The sequence below is a fragment of the Populus trichocarpa genome, chromosome 7 (genome assembly GCF_000002775.5).
Source record: "Populus trichocarpa isolate Nisqually-1 chromosome 7, P.trichocarpa_v4.1, whole genome shotgun sequence".
NCBI lineage: Eukaryota > Viridiplantae > Streptophyta > Magnoliopsida > Malpighiales > Salicaceae > Populus > Populus trichocarpa.
The window spans coordinates 12,681,320-12,698,500 of record NC_037291.2 but is presented as its reverse complement, the minus strand read 5'-3'; the positions used below and the strand labels follow the sequence as shown (position 1 = coordinate 12,698,500).

General features: G+C 29.5%; 1 protein-coding gene and 1 long non-coding RNA gene across 2 annotated transcripts; both read left to right on the top strand.

Annotated features, from left to right (window-relative positions):
• Positions 1–1,956: 1,956 nt before the first annotated feature.
• Positions 1,957–3,221, top strand: LOC127905557 (uncharacterized). Its single transcript, XR_008059703.1, has 2 exons — positions 1,957–2,236; positions 3,150–3,221. It is a non-coding gene; the product is annotated as an uncharacterized LOC127905557 (long non-coding RNA).
• Positions 3,222–3,248: 27 nt separating this feature from the next.
• LOC7490167 (E3 ubiquitin-protein ligase RGLG3) lies at positions 3,249–6,879 on the top strand. Its single transcript, XM_024604970.2, is given in 12 exon segments — positions 3,249–3,303; positions 3,306–3,397; positions 4,260–4,344; positions 4,437–4,577; positions 4,678–4,791; positions 5,039–5,133; positions 5,255–5,334; positions 5,415–5,520; positions 5,935–6,062; positions 6,145–6,280; positions 6,364–6,420; positions 6,527–6,879. Coding segments are annotated over 12 exon segments (1,251 nt in total). The 5' UTR covers positions 3,249–3,263; the 3' UTR covers positions 6,704–6,879.
• The last annotated feature ends 10,302 nt before the right edge of the window (positions 6,880–17,181 follow it).

Here is a 17,181-nt window from a genome sequence, read left to right as displayed (position 1 = left end):
ATTTTTTAATTTTTTTAATTTAAAAAATACTATAAAAATCTAAATAAACTCATTAATAGATTGAAATAATCTAAAAATCAGACAAAATCCCAAAAATCAATTAGAACTTAAAAAAACTTCTCAGACTCAAATTTACTGAAATGCCAAAAAACACCTAGGCAAAACTTCTTTCATTAAATAAAATTTGTTGACACCAAGAACAAGATTTTTTATGACGTGTCAATAGACAATTTGTTTTTCTTTGCCACCGTAACCTGGTGATTTTCTCTGTCTTTTCTTTCAAGAAGTTAAAAATAAAAAAATTTAAGTTTTGGATCAAAATTTATTTGTAAGACTAAAGGACTAACAATGAGTCATTTAGAAAGTAGAATGATCAAAATGAACTTTGCATATCAACTTTAGAATCAACACATATTTTTTTCATTTTGATCCCTTATCTTTAAATTTTATTTTTCCTTAACAAATTAGAAGTAATTGGACATTAATTTGACCACCCTAAAAATCAAATTAAAAAGAAAAAGGTTTAGAGAGGAAAAGAAGTAGAAGAAGAGCATAGTAGCAATTCATAGTATTTGCTGGAAGGGTCTACAGTGGCATGGTATACAATACTTTTACCGTACTTTTCAGTGTTTATTAAAAAGAAAAAAGAATCTTCTATTGGCCATTCGGCTGCTTTTATAAAATAATATTGCTTCCTTTTTCCATTTCAAAAGTTGATATACTTTAAAGTATAATAATAATTGTTGATTCTGGATGACGTTAATTATGTTGATACCTGTTTGCATACTTCTCCCTCCCTCGAGTATAATTAATTAAGGATTATCGTTTTTTTTTTTTTTTTTTTTTAACATTTCGTGTGCTTAGCGTATCTTTGCATAAAGCGAACATAGGAGAAAAATCCATATTTTACCATACCATGAAATAATTATAAAAAATATATTTATTGAGAAAATTTTAACATAAAAGCTAACAATATGAATATACTAAAATTTAGAAAAAAAGTGGTGGAACAGCTAGAATTGCTAAATTATTACCAGAACAATGATGATTGTGTTTTAAAATGTTTTTATTTTTATTTTTGTTTTTGAATATTTTTTAAATTAATTTTTTAAAAAAGAGTAGTGAATTTGATTTGCTATATTAAATGTTTTTTCTTTTATTTTTTTAAATTTAATATACTAATATTAAAAATTAAAAAACTAAAATTTTTTATTTTATATATTTTAAATAAAAAATTATTTTAAAAAATACCGTTCAATCAAATATAATTAGAAATCATAGTCGCTAATTTATGGCAACGACATGTTGATTTCACATTACCTCAAAGTCAAATGGGCATGTGGGAATCTTAAGACTTGATTTTTCGTGCCAAAATACATGTTAATGATATTTTTTTATTTTTTAAAAATTATTTTTAACATCAACACATCAAAACGTTCCAAAACATACAAAATATATTAAATTTTAATAAAAAAAAATTAAAATTTTTTAGGAACGCAGCCGCAGCCGCGTTCCCAAACGTTCTTTTAATATAGAACAAGAATCATTGAACCGTGATTAAAAAAAACATACTTAAATATTGACATGTGTTAAAGGATGTATGGTTTTTTTTTAATATTTTTTATTTAGAAATATATTATAATAGTAATTATTTTTAAGATTAACATATCAAAACTATTTAAAAATATAAAAATTTTAATTTGATTTTATTAAAATTTTTATAAAACATTGTTTATAATACAATTTCAAACTGCATCTACTTACAGCTTGGTTTTATTTTAAATTAATTTTTTATTAATAAAAAATCATTTTAATTAAAAAAATTGAGATGATTCTTCTGTCCACAAATTAAACTGCTTAATTCACGAATTAATCTTAAACTAAATTAAATTTCAAATCAGTATCATAAGTATGTAATAAATAACTCATGAATATTCTGTTAAGTTTCAATTTTAAGTGAATACATCAGTTAAGTTTAAGACGTGGATGTTGAACGTGGAAGGTGTTGTGCACGCAAGAGGGAAAGCCAGCAAGGAAGCAAGATGGTCAGACAGATAAAAAGTGACTTCAACTGAACAGAAATACTTCGTGTCATGGTTCCTTCTTTGGTCTTGAGCTTTTTGAAAGATCGGTAAAAGCAGAACCATAATTATTTGAAACTACATATAATTCTCTCTCATTGAATCTCAGCATTTTCCTATCTCTGTCTCTCTTTCTCACTCTCTGTGGACAACTGGTGATTCTCTCTTTCTAAAAGTCTTCATCTTTCTTTGTGGGTGCTATCATGGTTCTGTTTTTTTTTTTTTTTTGGATTTTGATGTGTTTTTGTTGATGGATTTTGATGATTTAGTGTTTTGATTTATCTATTTTTGTTTGGTGGGGTTTTTGTGGATGATTGAGAAGCAGCAAACTGTTTGACTTTTAGCTTAATCTGTATGATTGTTTGATATACTTGACTAGTTGGTATATGAAAAGTTTTTCCTTTTTTGGCTAGGCAATGGGGAGATAGAGATTTTGGGTGAGTTTTTATGGGAAAATCTGGGTTTAAAATTAAGAAAAACTGAGCTATGATTATGATGGGATTATGTGTGTGGTGCTCTTTAAGGTTGCTAGAAGCTTATAGAAAAAGAGAACTCGCACTGGTTAATTTAACTTCATATCCATTTCTGAAGTTTTCTAGCAACCAAATTTACTTCGAAGCAAGTACAGGGAAGTAGATTGGATAATTATAGTACAATACTGTTTCCAACAATCAAATTTCGGATTGGCAACGAATATTTTGTTACATTTAAGGGCTTTTTTTATTTTATTTTTTTCTGGGCTGTTTTCTTGCTTTGAATGGTTCCCCAGAGTTGAAATTATCAGATAGGTATTTTTGTAGAGCCAGACAGAGCGGAAGCTTTGTGCTCTTGGCTAATCTGACTTGAATCTGTTATATTTTTTTTGTAATAATTGGTTTAGTGAAATCAGATATTGACTTAATGTTAATTTGGTCAACATTTTATTTTTTACTTTCGAATGTGGTCACCCTCTCACCATTGTGTTGTCAAAATGGTGGTGCATAAAATAAATTATGTTGTATTAACCAAAGTTGATGCAAAACCAACAGGAGTATGCTGTTGTCTTAATTTTCTCTGTTCTGTTGAAAGGATTCATTGTTGCAGCTTCAGAACACCGAAGTCTCTGTGGAATAACTAAAATTAACCTATCTGCAAGTTATTATTTTTTTTAAATTAAAATAAAGGTAATAGAAGCTGTCAGGTATGGGGAATGGGGCATCCACTTTTGCTGATCATTGGTATGATTTACTTCTTATGCAGAAAGCTCAATGGATCATAACTATCAACGCAGGCAGCATCCGACTTACATAGCTGACAATTTCAACTCATTGGATCAGGTATCATTTATGGTTCCTTTATTGAATTGTAGAAGATGATATGTACTACTGTGTAGTGGTACTTAATTCTTTATCAACATAATGTTTCTCTTTTCCTTTATCTTCTAAGAAAATGAAAAGGTGCATGACTGTTTGATGGCAAGGAGTGTCCGAAGATTATATAATAGACAGCAAAATATGACTGCGATGTTGATAATGCGTAATAGTTAGTAATCAAAATATAACTGGTTGGATAGAGAATCAAAGGAAGGACCCCTCTATCCTTCTTGATTTGTAATTTGCTACCTGTCCAATGTAAGCAGATTGGCTTCTGTCCTCTCCCTCCCTCTTAAGCCAAACAACTAGATGGATGGGTTAATGTCCCTCCTTTTTCCTCTCTGTCCTCGCTCCTTTCCGTCCTTCCTACTTAACAGAAGGATGGTGATGATCCAAGATTATGATAAGGCAGGGAAAGGCAACAGAGGATTTAGGATGATGGATGTTCTTGGCACTGGATTGCAAATCTGTATAGCAGAAGTATCAGATCAATTCATAGTGCTTGATTTATGAAGTTCATACTAGAAAGTTATAACAAAATTCAATGATCATAAGCATAATATGATTGGAAAAACTTCTTGAAAAATTATATAAATAACAAATCAGTAAAAAATTAAGGATAACAGATACTGAAATATGTTACAATTCGTGGGGAAATTGTCAGAGGTTCACAGTCATCACAGGAAAAACATCGTCAAAAATTGCACATGGTTACGAGAATAAATCTCAAGAAAAAAAGTAGATTCTGAGTAGCATACCATTCTGCTTAATTATTACCTCTCTTGGTGAAACAAACTTAATTAAAACGACTTTGGTGTATTCTCAGGTTATTTCTGCCCTGAGAGAGGCTGGTCTTGAATCATCTAATTTAATACTTGGTATTGATTTTACCAAGAGTAATGAGTGGACAGGTGATTCTTCCTTTCCATTGAAAACTATTGAACATCCATTTTTATTTATTCTGATTAGTGGGAGAAAACTTTCTTTTCCCCAATGATTTTAGGCAGGCATTCATTTCATCGAAAAAGCCTCCATGCAATTGGTAGCACACTGAATCCCTATGAACAAGCAATCTCTATTATTGGCCGTACTCTGTCTCCTTTTGATGAAGATAATTTGATACCTTGTTTTGGATTTGGTGATGGTTAGTCTCTCTCTCTCTTTATGGCTTCACTTCCTGTACACCGATGTACTACAGTTTTCTTGGGTTGGTTATTGATTTCTTTCATGTTTTCTTTTGATAGCATCAACACATGATAAGTATGTATTCAGCTTTTATCCTGATAATCGACCTTGTAATGATCTTGAGGAAGCTCTTGCACGATACAGAGAGATTGTTCCACACTTAAAGTTGTCAGGTTCAACACAGCCCTCTTTCCTTCTTGCTTATTTCAAAGCACGATTTTCATCTTTTTTCTGTCCTTTTGAACATGATATCCATTCCTTTTCTAATATTATTTTTAATTCCTCACTAAGCTGCTAAGAGGAGATGAATTCTTGTGAATGAATAATAAAAGCTGAATAATTCCATATTCATGAGAAGTTCATGTGTTAAATTCTCAAAAGACAAGGACTGATAATAGTAATTTTGACCTACTTCTGCAGGCCCAACTTCATTTGCTGCAATTATTAATGCAGCAATTGACATTGTGGAGAAAAGTGGTCAGTACCATGTTCTTGTTATTATTGCAGATGGACAGGTTAACTCTTGCTTTATATCGATCCCTTTCTCATCAGCTATCATAAAATGTGAACACATTTTGACTATGTTTTCTTGTTAATTGCTGCTGATACTGTTTTATTTTTTCTTTCATTGTTTAGGTTACCAGGACTCCTGATACTCCTCCTGGACGGTTGAGTCCTCAAGAACAAGCAACGGTAAACTCCATAGTTGCTGCTAGGTAAATTAATGGTGTATGTAATATTTTTTAATGTTAGTGTTTTCTATCACTGTATTGACGCTTGTTAATTTTATAAACAGCAAGCATCCTCTCTCAATTATTTTTGTTGGAGTTGGGGATGGACCATGGAATGCAATGCAACAATTCGATGATAACATTCCTCAGCGTGAATTTGACAACTTTCAGGTATATTTGATGTGTGCACGTGCAGCTTTAGATGACACAAGGTCAGAAGAGATTAAGATTTGAAACCTCATCTTTTCACAAACTAATCTCAGGGTATCTTTAGGATTGAGTTTTCAAAACAAGTGTCATGGAATTTCAAAACCATGGTTTAAAAAAGATACATGACACCTACTTTGAATTCCAAACATGCTTTTCTCTTGAAACCTGCTTTGTTTCAAGCCCTCAAACCCAAACACTCTTGTTCATGTGACTGAAATGAGATTTTTATTTCAGTTATATCACTTGCACAAATGCATGTAGGCTTTGGTGATCCAATTTAATTATTGTCATATTGACTGGTATAATGCCAACAAAGAATTCGGACCAGCTGAGTTAAACACGTGTTCTGATACCTTTTCTTTTATCCTCATGCAGTTCGTGAACTTCACTAAAATAATGTTAGACAACACCGAAGCATCAAAGAAGGAAACAGCCTTTGCACTTGCTGCCCTCATGGAAATTCCACTTCAGTACAGAGCCACTCAAAGACTTCAGCATACAGAGTAAGACAGCAGGTTCATTTTCTAGTTAATATTTGATATCAGACCAGGGAGTTCAAGTCTTCAAACAGTTTTACTCGTGCAGTCATGATTTAGTTGGTGGTCCACGCACAAGGCCACTCCCACCTCCTCGTGAAGTGATTGATCATGATAATGCTGTCAAATCAATTCCACACATTACGAACTTTGAAACAGTTCAACCATCTACTTCAGTCGAACCGGTATTTTCCCCCTCAATTTCCCCTCCTTTGGATTCCTATTTGTACCAGGATTTTGTTTTAACATGCATGTTATGTTGTTCAAGGTCTGCCCTATTTGCTTGACTAACCCAAAAGACATGGCTTTTGGATGCGGTCATCTGGTTAGTGCATTTCCCCTGACAATTACGCAACATTAGCTTCAGACTTTTTTTTTTTTGTGTGTGTGTGTTTATGTTTCTCCTTTTTTCTGCAATGAAAGACTTGCAGGGATTGTGGAGCAAGCCTTTCAACTTGCCCTATATGTCGACAGCCCATAACAACACGCCTGAAACTGTTTACCTGAACCAAATAATACCTCCTGCACGTTGTTTGCTTGCTTTGGAGAGAACTGCGAAGCCCGATCCACAGGGAGGAATTATTAGTGAAACGGCATTTTGTGTGTAAATTTTTATTCAAAATGGCCCTTGACATAAAAACTGGTGCTAAGTTATACGCTAGTGGGATCTTTTTTATTGTATTTTTTTTAACAGCGTTTCTGTTGATCAATTCGTTTATGATACATGTGTAGCATCTCCTCAAATTTCATCAATTTTTATCACCATGGGTAATCTGTTCTTTCAGCAGTGGCTTTGGATTGGACTTGAATTGAAAAGGCTAAAAATGCTAGAGGCCTTCTAGATAATGCGTCTATGCCAAAAAATGAAGTCCGCTGCATGTCCTTCCCTCGTGAACCAATAATCACTACCGCAGCCACTACATTGACCATAACTATATAGTATTCCTGATGTAATTGCAACAGCTGTATGCTTTTTAAAGATTGGCTTCGGTGCAAGTTCACAAAATATGAATCTGATATCCCGTTGTACAGTTCTTCAGAGACAGATTTGAACCTGGAGAGAATCTTGACAGGATATTGAGGTTGAGATTTCATGAAAGACTAGTATAGTGGCTGTGTTCTCATAATTTTTTTTAAAAAAAATATTATGAGAATAAAAAATATTTTCAGCCTTTTGAGTCTGGCAGCTACGCTAGATTTAAGTGAATTGGATCGGGTAACTATATAGGATTCAAGCAAAATAGATCTGACGGTCATGTAGGGCTCCTGCTAGACCCTACCTCTTGGAGTTTGACCGTGTCACATCCAAGTTTCTAGATTTTGACCGAGTTGTATAACATCACTTCCTCGACCCAAATAATTTAGATTTGATGCTTTTATCAAACCTAAATTACTTAGTCTAGGTTTTTTTGCTCCCATTTTAATTTAGCAACAAGAAGTTACCTGCAATAACAAGCAATTTGACACTTGCCAGGTTGCTACTCAAAATTTAATGACCACTCTAGCAGTTGAAAAATTATGAGGGGGTTGCCCTAAAAACCCATTTTGCTACTAATTTTCACCCAAAAACTCGTAAAAAACACCGTGAAAATTGATATAAACCATATCACCCCAAAATCACTCATAAATATGAAAATCAACCAACTCAGAAAAATCAAAACTAATTCGGATTTATTTTTTTCATCATTTTTCAAAGAAGAAACAACTTTTATTGAACTTCTTGAGAAAAGAGGAATTCAATAACGCAACGATCCTTATTTTTTGTGGTTGGGATATGGCCAAACGATAATTTTATCGCTTTTTAGTGAGTTTCTGTTTCCTCTTTTTAACTTAAAAATTGAAAAAACCAAAATAAAAATTTTGAGAACTTGAGATTGAACATGCAATTGTTTTTGTGTTTTTCATTGTTCTCTTACTTTAAACTTTCTCTTTCTAATTTAATTGAAAACTTTATCTTTTGAAATTAAGCTCGGAAAAAAAATTAAAAAAAAATGAAAATAAAAAAGGGAGGTGCATTACTATTGAGAAACACCATATATCAAATATTTATATTTCTTTTAATAATTACATGTTTAAATATTATCAATTCATACTCAAACGATTAGAGATTGTTCTTGATTAATTGAGATCATTATCATTCATGATCAAGTAACAGATGTTGGTTGGTAAAAGCTATTCAATCACCGTTTAATCGTTAGACTACCAATTTCTTTCAAATCCCAACCCTAAATATTTCTGCAGCACAAATTTGAGAGACTAAAATCTTGGGGTATCAAAATGCTTCCCAGAGAAACGTAAAGAAAAGAATCAAACTCACAAACAGTAGAAAGCAAAGCAATCAATAAATAGCAGTAAAAATTCAAAGTGGATCATAATCAAGTAGGAAATATTTACGAAACAATCCATATAGCATATCAGATATCTACATAGTACAATATAAGAGTAATCACATGAGAGAGGAAAAAAAAAAAAAAACAATAGACACCCCTTTTCTTCCCATCATTAAAAAGCCTAAGCCTTTTTCTCCGATGACGAGGAGCTTGATGAATAGACTTGGAGTGCTTCCACTATAATCTTCCTCTTGATTGGCCACCGTGGCGGTGGAAGGCCAGCAAAGGATGTGGAGGGGCAGCCATGGCCCTTGTTGGATGCTTGCTTGTTTGGATCACTCATTTCCTTGGTCTCTCAGTTGTGTTCTTCTGCAAGAAGGAATAGGTCTTGATATATACAATCGCGAAGTTAAGAGGGATTTATAAATATTAAAGAAATGGTTGGCTCTGTAAACTGGGGAAGAGTTCTGCTTAAGAAAAATAAGAAAAACATGCAAGTTGTCGACATGCTTACAGATAGAATACAGCTTGTGCCTTGGAGCCTAATTAATTAACCTCTCCAAATATATATATATATTAAGACTTACGAGAATTAATTAAGACCCTTCTTATTTTTAATGTTAATTAGCACGGGCCTTGTGAATTCTTTTCAAAATCACAGACACTGATCTCGAATTTCTGAATAGGGATATTTCCAAAATCATAAAGGGTAAAGAAAGTGAGTTTGATGTAAAAAGAAAATGAAGTATTTATATGGTTGTGTGATAAGGTGTGGTTGAAATTGTAATTTATGACAACTATAATTTTAAAATTGTTTGATTAATTAATATATAATAATTTTATATGAATCCCACTAAAAATTCTTTTTTAAAATTTTAGTTACAAAAAAACTATAATTTATAGTTTTTTTTTAAATCATAACCGTAAAAATTACCACAGTATCAAATATATATAAAAAAAGAATTTAGATAATTTTTTTGTCAATAACCTGTTTTTTTCTATGAAAGAAATATTAATGATTTTAGAATTAAAACCATATATAATTGGATATAGTACTACTGAATTACATAATTAATTAAATATTTATGAATTTCAGCAGGAGGAATTCATTTACAATTATACAGAATAAAATAATTTGCACTACCCGTGCATGTTTTTCTAAGAACAAGGCGGCACGGCATCGGCATCCTTCAGCATTTTTTCCTTTCATATATAGAAGTCAATGATAGTCAACTGTCACACAAAGTCTATCTTTTTGCTTGGAGCATGGAATACATCCAATTACTGTCCTTACCTTTTGTTTCCTTAGTTTAAGAAGATTTAAATTTTAGGGTGGGCCTGCAACACAAATTTTGTTCAAATTTCTAGTCATAATGGGTTCTTGTGTTGAAAAACTAAGTCTAAAAAAAGAGTTTGAATTGGTAAATGAGTTTTTTTTATATAAAATAATTTTAATTTTTAATTTAATTGTTGGATTGGTTAAAACTTTTATCAGCAGGGTTGTATTATTTGAAGTCGAGATTATACTCAAATTAGATCTAGAAGATACTATTTTTTTTATTTTTTTTTATTTTCAAGTTTTTTTAATTTCTGTTTTAGTTAGGTTTCATAATTTGATTTGGTCTAAATTTTATTAACTAGATTGGTTTTAGCTCTTATTTAAACATTTTTTTAATGTTATTTCTTATTAGATTAAAAATTTAGGATTATTAACTTTTATAATTATTCAAATCATAGTTTTCTCTACCATTTTGAACAGAACAGAGTTGGAAAAACCTGGTTTTTTTTTTTTTGGTCAAGATCTTTTTGTTAACAGAGCAAAACATTAAAAAAAAAAAAAGGCAACCCATTGTTTTACAAAATCAAATTTAAGAGCTGTTGGATGGTGGAAAATTGCATGACGAGAGATGAGATGTTAATGATATCACCCTAGCTAGTTTGATTACCCGTGCTATGCTATGAGATGAAGCAATTCTTTTTCTCAACACAAAAAAATGCAAGCGTTGGTAATATTGTATTTACCATCAAGAAATTTTTTAATTGGAAGCTAAAAAGTTTATATGTGTGTTAAATAAGATAAATTACAAATTATACCAAGTTAGGAAGTTGAGATAAAGATGCATATTAAACTATTTGAACTCATGTTACGAGGAGCTATTTAAATAATTTAATTATACAACAATTAAACTTGTTTTTTCGTTCCAAAAAAAAGGATTAATTCGATAACTTTAAAATTTTTTTATATATATGTATTCCTTTTAACATGTACAATAATCTGTTAAAATTACTTAGACACCCAAAAAATTCAAAATATTTTTTTTTGTTAAAATTTAATATGTTTTGTATGTTTTGGATCGTTTTGATGTGCTGATGTCAAAAATAATTTTTAAAAAATGAAAAAACATCATTGACATGCATTTCGGCACGAAAAGTTATTTAAAAAGTAACCACAATCATACTGTCAAACAAGCTATAAGTACTCTACTACAATTTTTATTAAATTCTAACAAAGTTTCTTCCGTATATTTACCACCTCATGTGATATTGATGATGAAAAACATCTCAATAGAACTATTCTCATATAATAGAACACTTTGACATCAAAATCAATAATTTTGGTAGTCTAAATCAATGTTAATTAAAAAAATTTCTCTTTACTGATAGAATCTGATGACTCTCTCACTCTTCTCTCAAACTAGGGGTTGAAAAAAATAAAATAAAGTCTTGTATCAAAATGAAATTTTAAAAAACTCAAGGAACTGAAAAGGTATCATTTGAAAAATTGAAGGATTACGCACCACCTATTTTCTCTATGTTGTCCATCTTAGTTTTCCTTCTTTTAATTTTTCCTCTGGTTAATAAATATGAAGCAATTGTCCATTAATTTTGCAATTTAAAAATACAATCAAGGAAAAAAAACCTCTAAAGAACAAAATGAAAAAATTAGTATAATGTTTTCACCGGTTCATTTGTTAAATCACTATATCATTAACTCGTGTTACGTTGTAAGTTAGGTCAAATTTTTATTAAACATTAAAAAAAAAATTAGATGTTGTTAATGTTTTTTCTAGCAGAAAAAAATTTAAATCATGTGAGGGTTGACCCCATGAACTCGATTGATTTTGTGGGTCCAAAAGCAGCTCATACAACCCGTAAAAACATAGTTTGACTAAAAACATTTCAAGATGATATCTTTTTTTAATATTAAAATAACAACATATTGAATTGACTTAGTAAACCAGGGTTAACATGTTAAATTCATGATCCGAGTTGTGAGACTGTAATAACCTCATAGAAATAAAATTAAAAAATAATTTTGATTAACCCATTAAAAATTATCCTTAATCATAAAATAAAAATAATATAATAAAAAATAAATCAAAATAAATTATGAAATTTTAATTTTAATTAAATACAATATTAAATGATGGGAAATTATCTTGGGCGGGGTGGCGTTTTGGTTTGGCCAAACGTCAGAAAATGGGACCGCAGATTTTTTGTCATGATGCGAGGCATTGAATTATATTTTTGGTCGGTTTTGTCAATTTTCTAGTCCAATAAGTTTATCCTTCTCAATAATTCAATCACTACTTTATTTTAATCTTTTTGTTCATCTGATCACAAGGACATGACTGATAAAGATGTACATATTATTTGATAATATATGGCCACAATTAGTTTTCATATTATTCTTTATCTATAAATATATAAAAATAATATATTTTTTATTTTTAAAAATTTATTTTCATAGAACTATACGGAGACAATTGAGTAATATAAAAAAATTAAAATATTTCTTTATTTTTTCAAAAAACCACGGTACTCGACGGATGTAATTCACCATCACCACGAGTCCCACGCTTATACAGCTGTAAGTGGAAATATTTCCCATGCGGTGACATCATCGTCGAAGGCATTGGAGCCCTTGAAGGCAGACCCATTACTTGAGCATGACGCCCACGTAACTTGGCGAGTGTGTTTGGCATTGGAGCCCTTGAAGGCAGATCCATTACATGAGCATGACATCCACCTAACTTATCATGATTTTGATATTATGTAATTACAACGTGATTTTTTTAAACTCTTTTTTATAATATTATTATTAGCTTTTTAATTCAAGATTTCCCTCGAAATAAAAACTCATAAAAGAAAAATTTTAATAATTTCAATAAATAATCCAAATTAATATAAAAAATATTTTTAGATTAATATTTACCTTAAACCTTGAAAAAAATAGCCTTACTGATGGAGTAAAATTATACCACATGATCCATTGGACATTACAGTAAAACTACTTCATTATCTATAAAAACAAACAAACAAATAAATAAATAAACTAATAGCTAGGAGCATTTTTATTTTTTTAAATACTAAAATGACAAAATTACTCTTGAAATCAAACATCATTAAACTAGTGTGCAGGGTTTTTGTTGTCTTTTCACATTGGTTATTTTGGTTATTCTCATGTTGAAGGAGGGATAATTTTAATTTTAATAAATATAAGATATTATTTTCAGTTGAAAAGTGTTTCGGTTGCTGAGAGGCATCCGTGTCATTCGAGTAATGTGTGACACGTCCTCCAATTGCCTAACGATAGCTTTCAGGGTGTCATTTGATTCGAATTGACGGCTGATTCATCCCATAACAACACATGTGGGAAAACAAAACCTTATGTTTGGTATTGACAACATTGTTTTTCTTTTTCCCCCTTGATTTCCGTGTTTGCCCCTATATTTTTTCAAAACAATCCTTCAATTTTTTTCCTTCAAACATGTTCATTATTTTTTTTATTACTATTTGTTTTATTTCAAATAATTTAAGAAATTTGATTGTTTTTTTTTAATTTCATCATTTTTCAATTTTTCTCATCTATCTAATTTGGTTTTCATTCTTTTAATTGTTATTTTTTATTTTTTTTATCCTTTCTTTGATTTATTTTATTTTTCAATATCATCATTTATTGTTTTATTTCATTTAATTATGATACTAGATTTAATCTTTATTTTTTTATTGTTATTTTTTATCCTTTATTGATTTATTTTATTTTTCAATATTGCCCCTCATTGTTTTATTTCATTTAATTTTTTATACCAAACTTGCTCCTAATTCTTTTGATTACTTTTTTTTTTAATTTTGGATAATTGAGAATTTTTTTTGTGATTTTTTTGGGTTTGCCTTCTATGGGGTAACCCAGTCTTATAACCCAGGTCATAGGACTAAAAAATTAGATCGGTTTGACTTCGGTTTTTTTTTTTAATCGATTTTTTTTCAGTTTTATCATTTCAATGGAGTTTTTCCAATCTCATATCTCGAGTAGCAGATTAGTCGAGTTGACCCGAATTAACTCGGGTTTTTTTCCTGTTTTTTTATCAAAATTTTTTTCTATCTTGTCTTTCATTTTTTTAATTTGCTTAAGAGTTTACCTCCATTGTTTTATTTAATTGATTTTGTATGAGGTTATCCCGACCTCACAAATTATTGTAAATTTAACATGCTGACTCGAGTTGATATTTTTGTCCTGTTTTAATTTTTTTTAATTTATTCCTTTCTTGTTTTATTTTAAATTATTTTTTTTAATTCATCCTTCAGCATTTGATTTCTTAGTTGAGCTTTTGATTTTTTTAAATCAATAAGATAATCATTTCTTTCCATCACTTGCCTTCCAATATCTTACTTTTACAATTTTACTGTCGCATAGTTAGTACCGATCAATTTTGAAGCTTATTTTTTATGTGGTTGTAATTGTTTTTTAAAATATATTTTTAAATATATTAAAATAATATTTTTTTAATTTATTTTTAATAAATGTATCAAAATAATTAAAAATAACAAATGGCCACGCTGCATTGTCTAATAGGCTTCTTATCACCCTAGTGCATCAATAATTGTTAATCATCGATCGTTAATAGTCAACAATTTATATGCTGTTTGTTGCTTAACGAAGGTTATTGTAGCACATATAATTCACTACGAAGAGATATTTATTTATTTATTTGATAATTAAAATCAATAAATTATTATTAAAGATAAAAATAGATATATACAAATCACAACAATTTCTTCTGCAAATTGATAAAGAGCACAAGTTGAAGAGATATTCGATTACTGTTTAGATTTTTTTCTCTTCAATTTACAGGCGCTCTTCATCACTTCTACTACATAATATACATATACATGCCCATGAACAATTCCCCTACTGAAGAAATCCAAGATATTTTCTCAATCACTAGTAGTCTTTTTCTTCTTCTTTTTTCAAGGAAATTAAATTTAGCATGGTTAATCATGATGAATTCACACCTTTTCTAACAAGGAACATACACGCATACACACACGCAGCGCACCCAAGGCTACTTCAATTATTGAGAGAAGAAAGAGTACAACCTACACACAAGCGCGCAGGCAGGCAGCGCTACACTCCTTTCTTCCCACACAGCCTTCATTTTTTGCCTGATAAGGAGCTTGATGATGAAAACAATCCTTTGACTAGATTGTTCTTGGTTTTGCCCCTTGGCGGCGGGAGGTTGGCAAAGCTGGAAGAGGAGGAGACGCCATAGCCTTGGCCTGAGCTGGTTGGCTTGTTTGGATCACTCATTTCCTCTCTACCTTCCTCCTCTTCTTTAAGAGAGTGAACTACACTAGCCATTTATATGGACATAACATTATGGCTGAAGGAAATGCATATATTTATATGGACCACGTTGGTGCCTAAACTTTATCAAGAAGAACCGGGCTTAGTGGCAACTTGGCCACAGAATGTCCAAACTATTGACATCAATATTCATCATGGCGAAGGAGGATGGTGATGTAATAAGAAGTGCCGTATGGTGACCAGATTCTAGGTACCTGTTTATTTAATTTTTAAGTAAAATTTCAGACCATTTCTTCGTAAATCAAGGCACTTTTTTATAACATTTTTTAAAAAAATTATTTAGGATGAAAATAAATATGGAGTTAGTTTAGAGATGTGAAAATATTATTTTTAAGGTATTTATTTATCTCATACAAAGATAATATCTCCACAATACAACTAAATCATCTAAACTTCTAAAAAATAAGAAGATAGGACCAAGAAAATAATATACGCTTTTTTGTAGTTTTATGTGTAATAACAGGTTTTTATATACTTGAAATATAACGATAAAACAGTATAATTGTTAATCAATTAATATTATTGTTTGAAGAAACAGTATGACTGTTGATCAAACACTATACTGAAAATTAAACTGAATATCTATTATTTAGTTTTATCTCAACAGTCATAAATATTAAAATTAATTATGAAATTAATTCAATAATTAATTAATCTCGCTGACATATTAAGTTCCAAGTGTCATCTTTTGATATTATAAATATACATATAATAGCATTAAAAAGCTTATTAGAAGAGTCCTTTCATCATAGCTTAATTTACTATATATAATAGAAACATATATTTATAAATATTAGGAGGGTATGTTTTTTTTTTTCTAATGTTTTTTTTTATTATTTACAAACTACATCAATATTTGTTAAGTTTTTATTTGGTCCGATAGTTCAGAGAAATTACTTTATCGTTCACGTGTCAAACTATTTTTTTCAAATAATTTTAAAGATGCATCTTTAATACCAATATTTTTTATACTAGATATAGCCAACATTACGCTGCGTACGGCAAAAAAATTTTCCAGTATTAAAAAAGTGGTAAAGTGATATAAGTATTCTTAAAAAACAGAATTTGAAAATTGAGTTATTAACTTTACCGACTTTAATAAATTTGATTAATCTAAATAACATGAATAATAAAATGCAATAACAATAAATAAATTGAAAACGAATTTGACAACATAAAAATAATTATGAAACTCGTCGAAAATAAACTGAATAAAATTATAAAACTCAATTATTATACAACCTAAAATTCAAGAGCAAAATTGAAAAAAGAATTCATTAAAAAAAACAATTAAAAAAAAGATATGAATTAACTCAGGTTAACCCGTCAACCTTGTAATCCTATATAAAAAATTGAGATAATCATATAGAAAGGAAAGTGAAAAAAAAAAACACAAAGATCAAATCCCAATAAATCAAATTTTAGAGGAAGAAATTAAAAAAAATTAAAAAAGAACCTTAAAAAAGATCAAAGTCAGCTTGTGTTACCATTAGAAACTTGTGACCCTAGTCATGAGCTCTAGATCAATCCTATAGAAGTCAAACCTTAAAAAAATAACACATCAAAATTTTAAATCAACAAAATGCTAAGTGATGAATTTTTTTTAAAAATAAAAATAAAAGAAATAGAAATAAAAATAATGAAAACTAAATTTGACATATAATTAATTTAAAATCAAATGCTTGAGGAAAAAATTGAAAATAAAATTCAATTAAAAAAAGGAACAAAAACAACAATCAAAATAATAAAAACCAAATTAGATATAAAAATTAAATAAAATCAAATAATTAGATAATTCAAAAGAATAATGTATGAAATTGAAAATAAAACAATAAAAAAAATTATCCTTAACATCCTATAGTTTAATCGAAATTAGACTTACCTATTGAGTTTTGAAAAATAATAGCAAAGCTATAAATAATTAGATAATTTTTTTTTTTTACTTTTTTTAGACGCACTAGATACAGGATATAAGTTGTTACACAAGCATAAAAAATTAGGATGTAAACTATAATTTTTCTCTTTTGCCTCCATACTAATATTTTATCTCATTATTTTTTCTTTCTTTCTATTCCTTGTTTTTATAGAAATTATAGTTATTTTATAA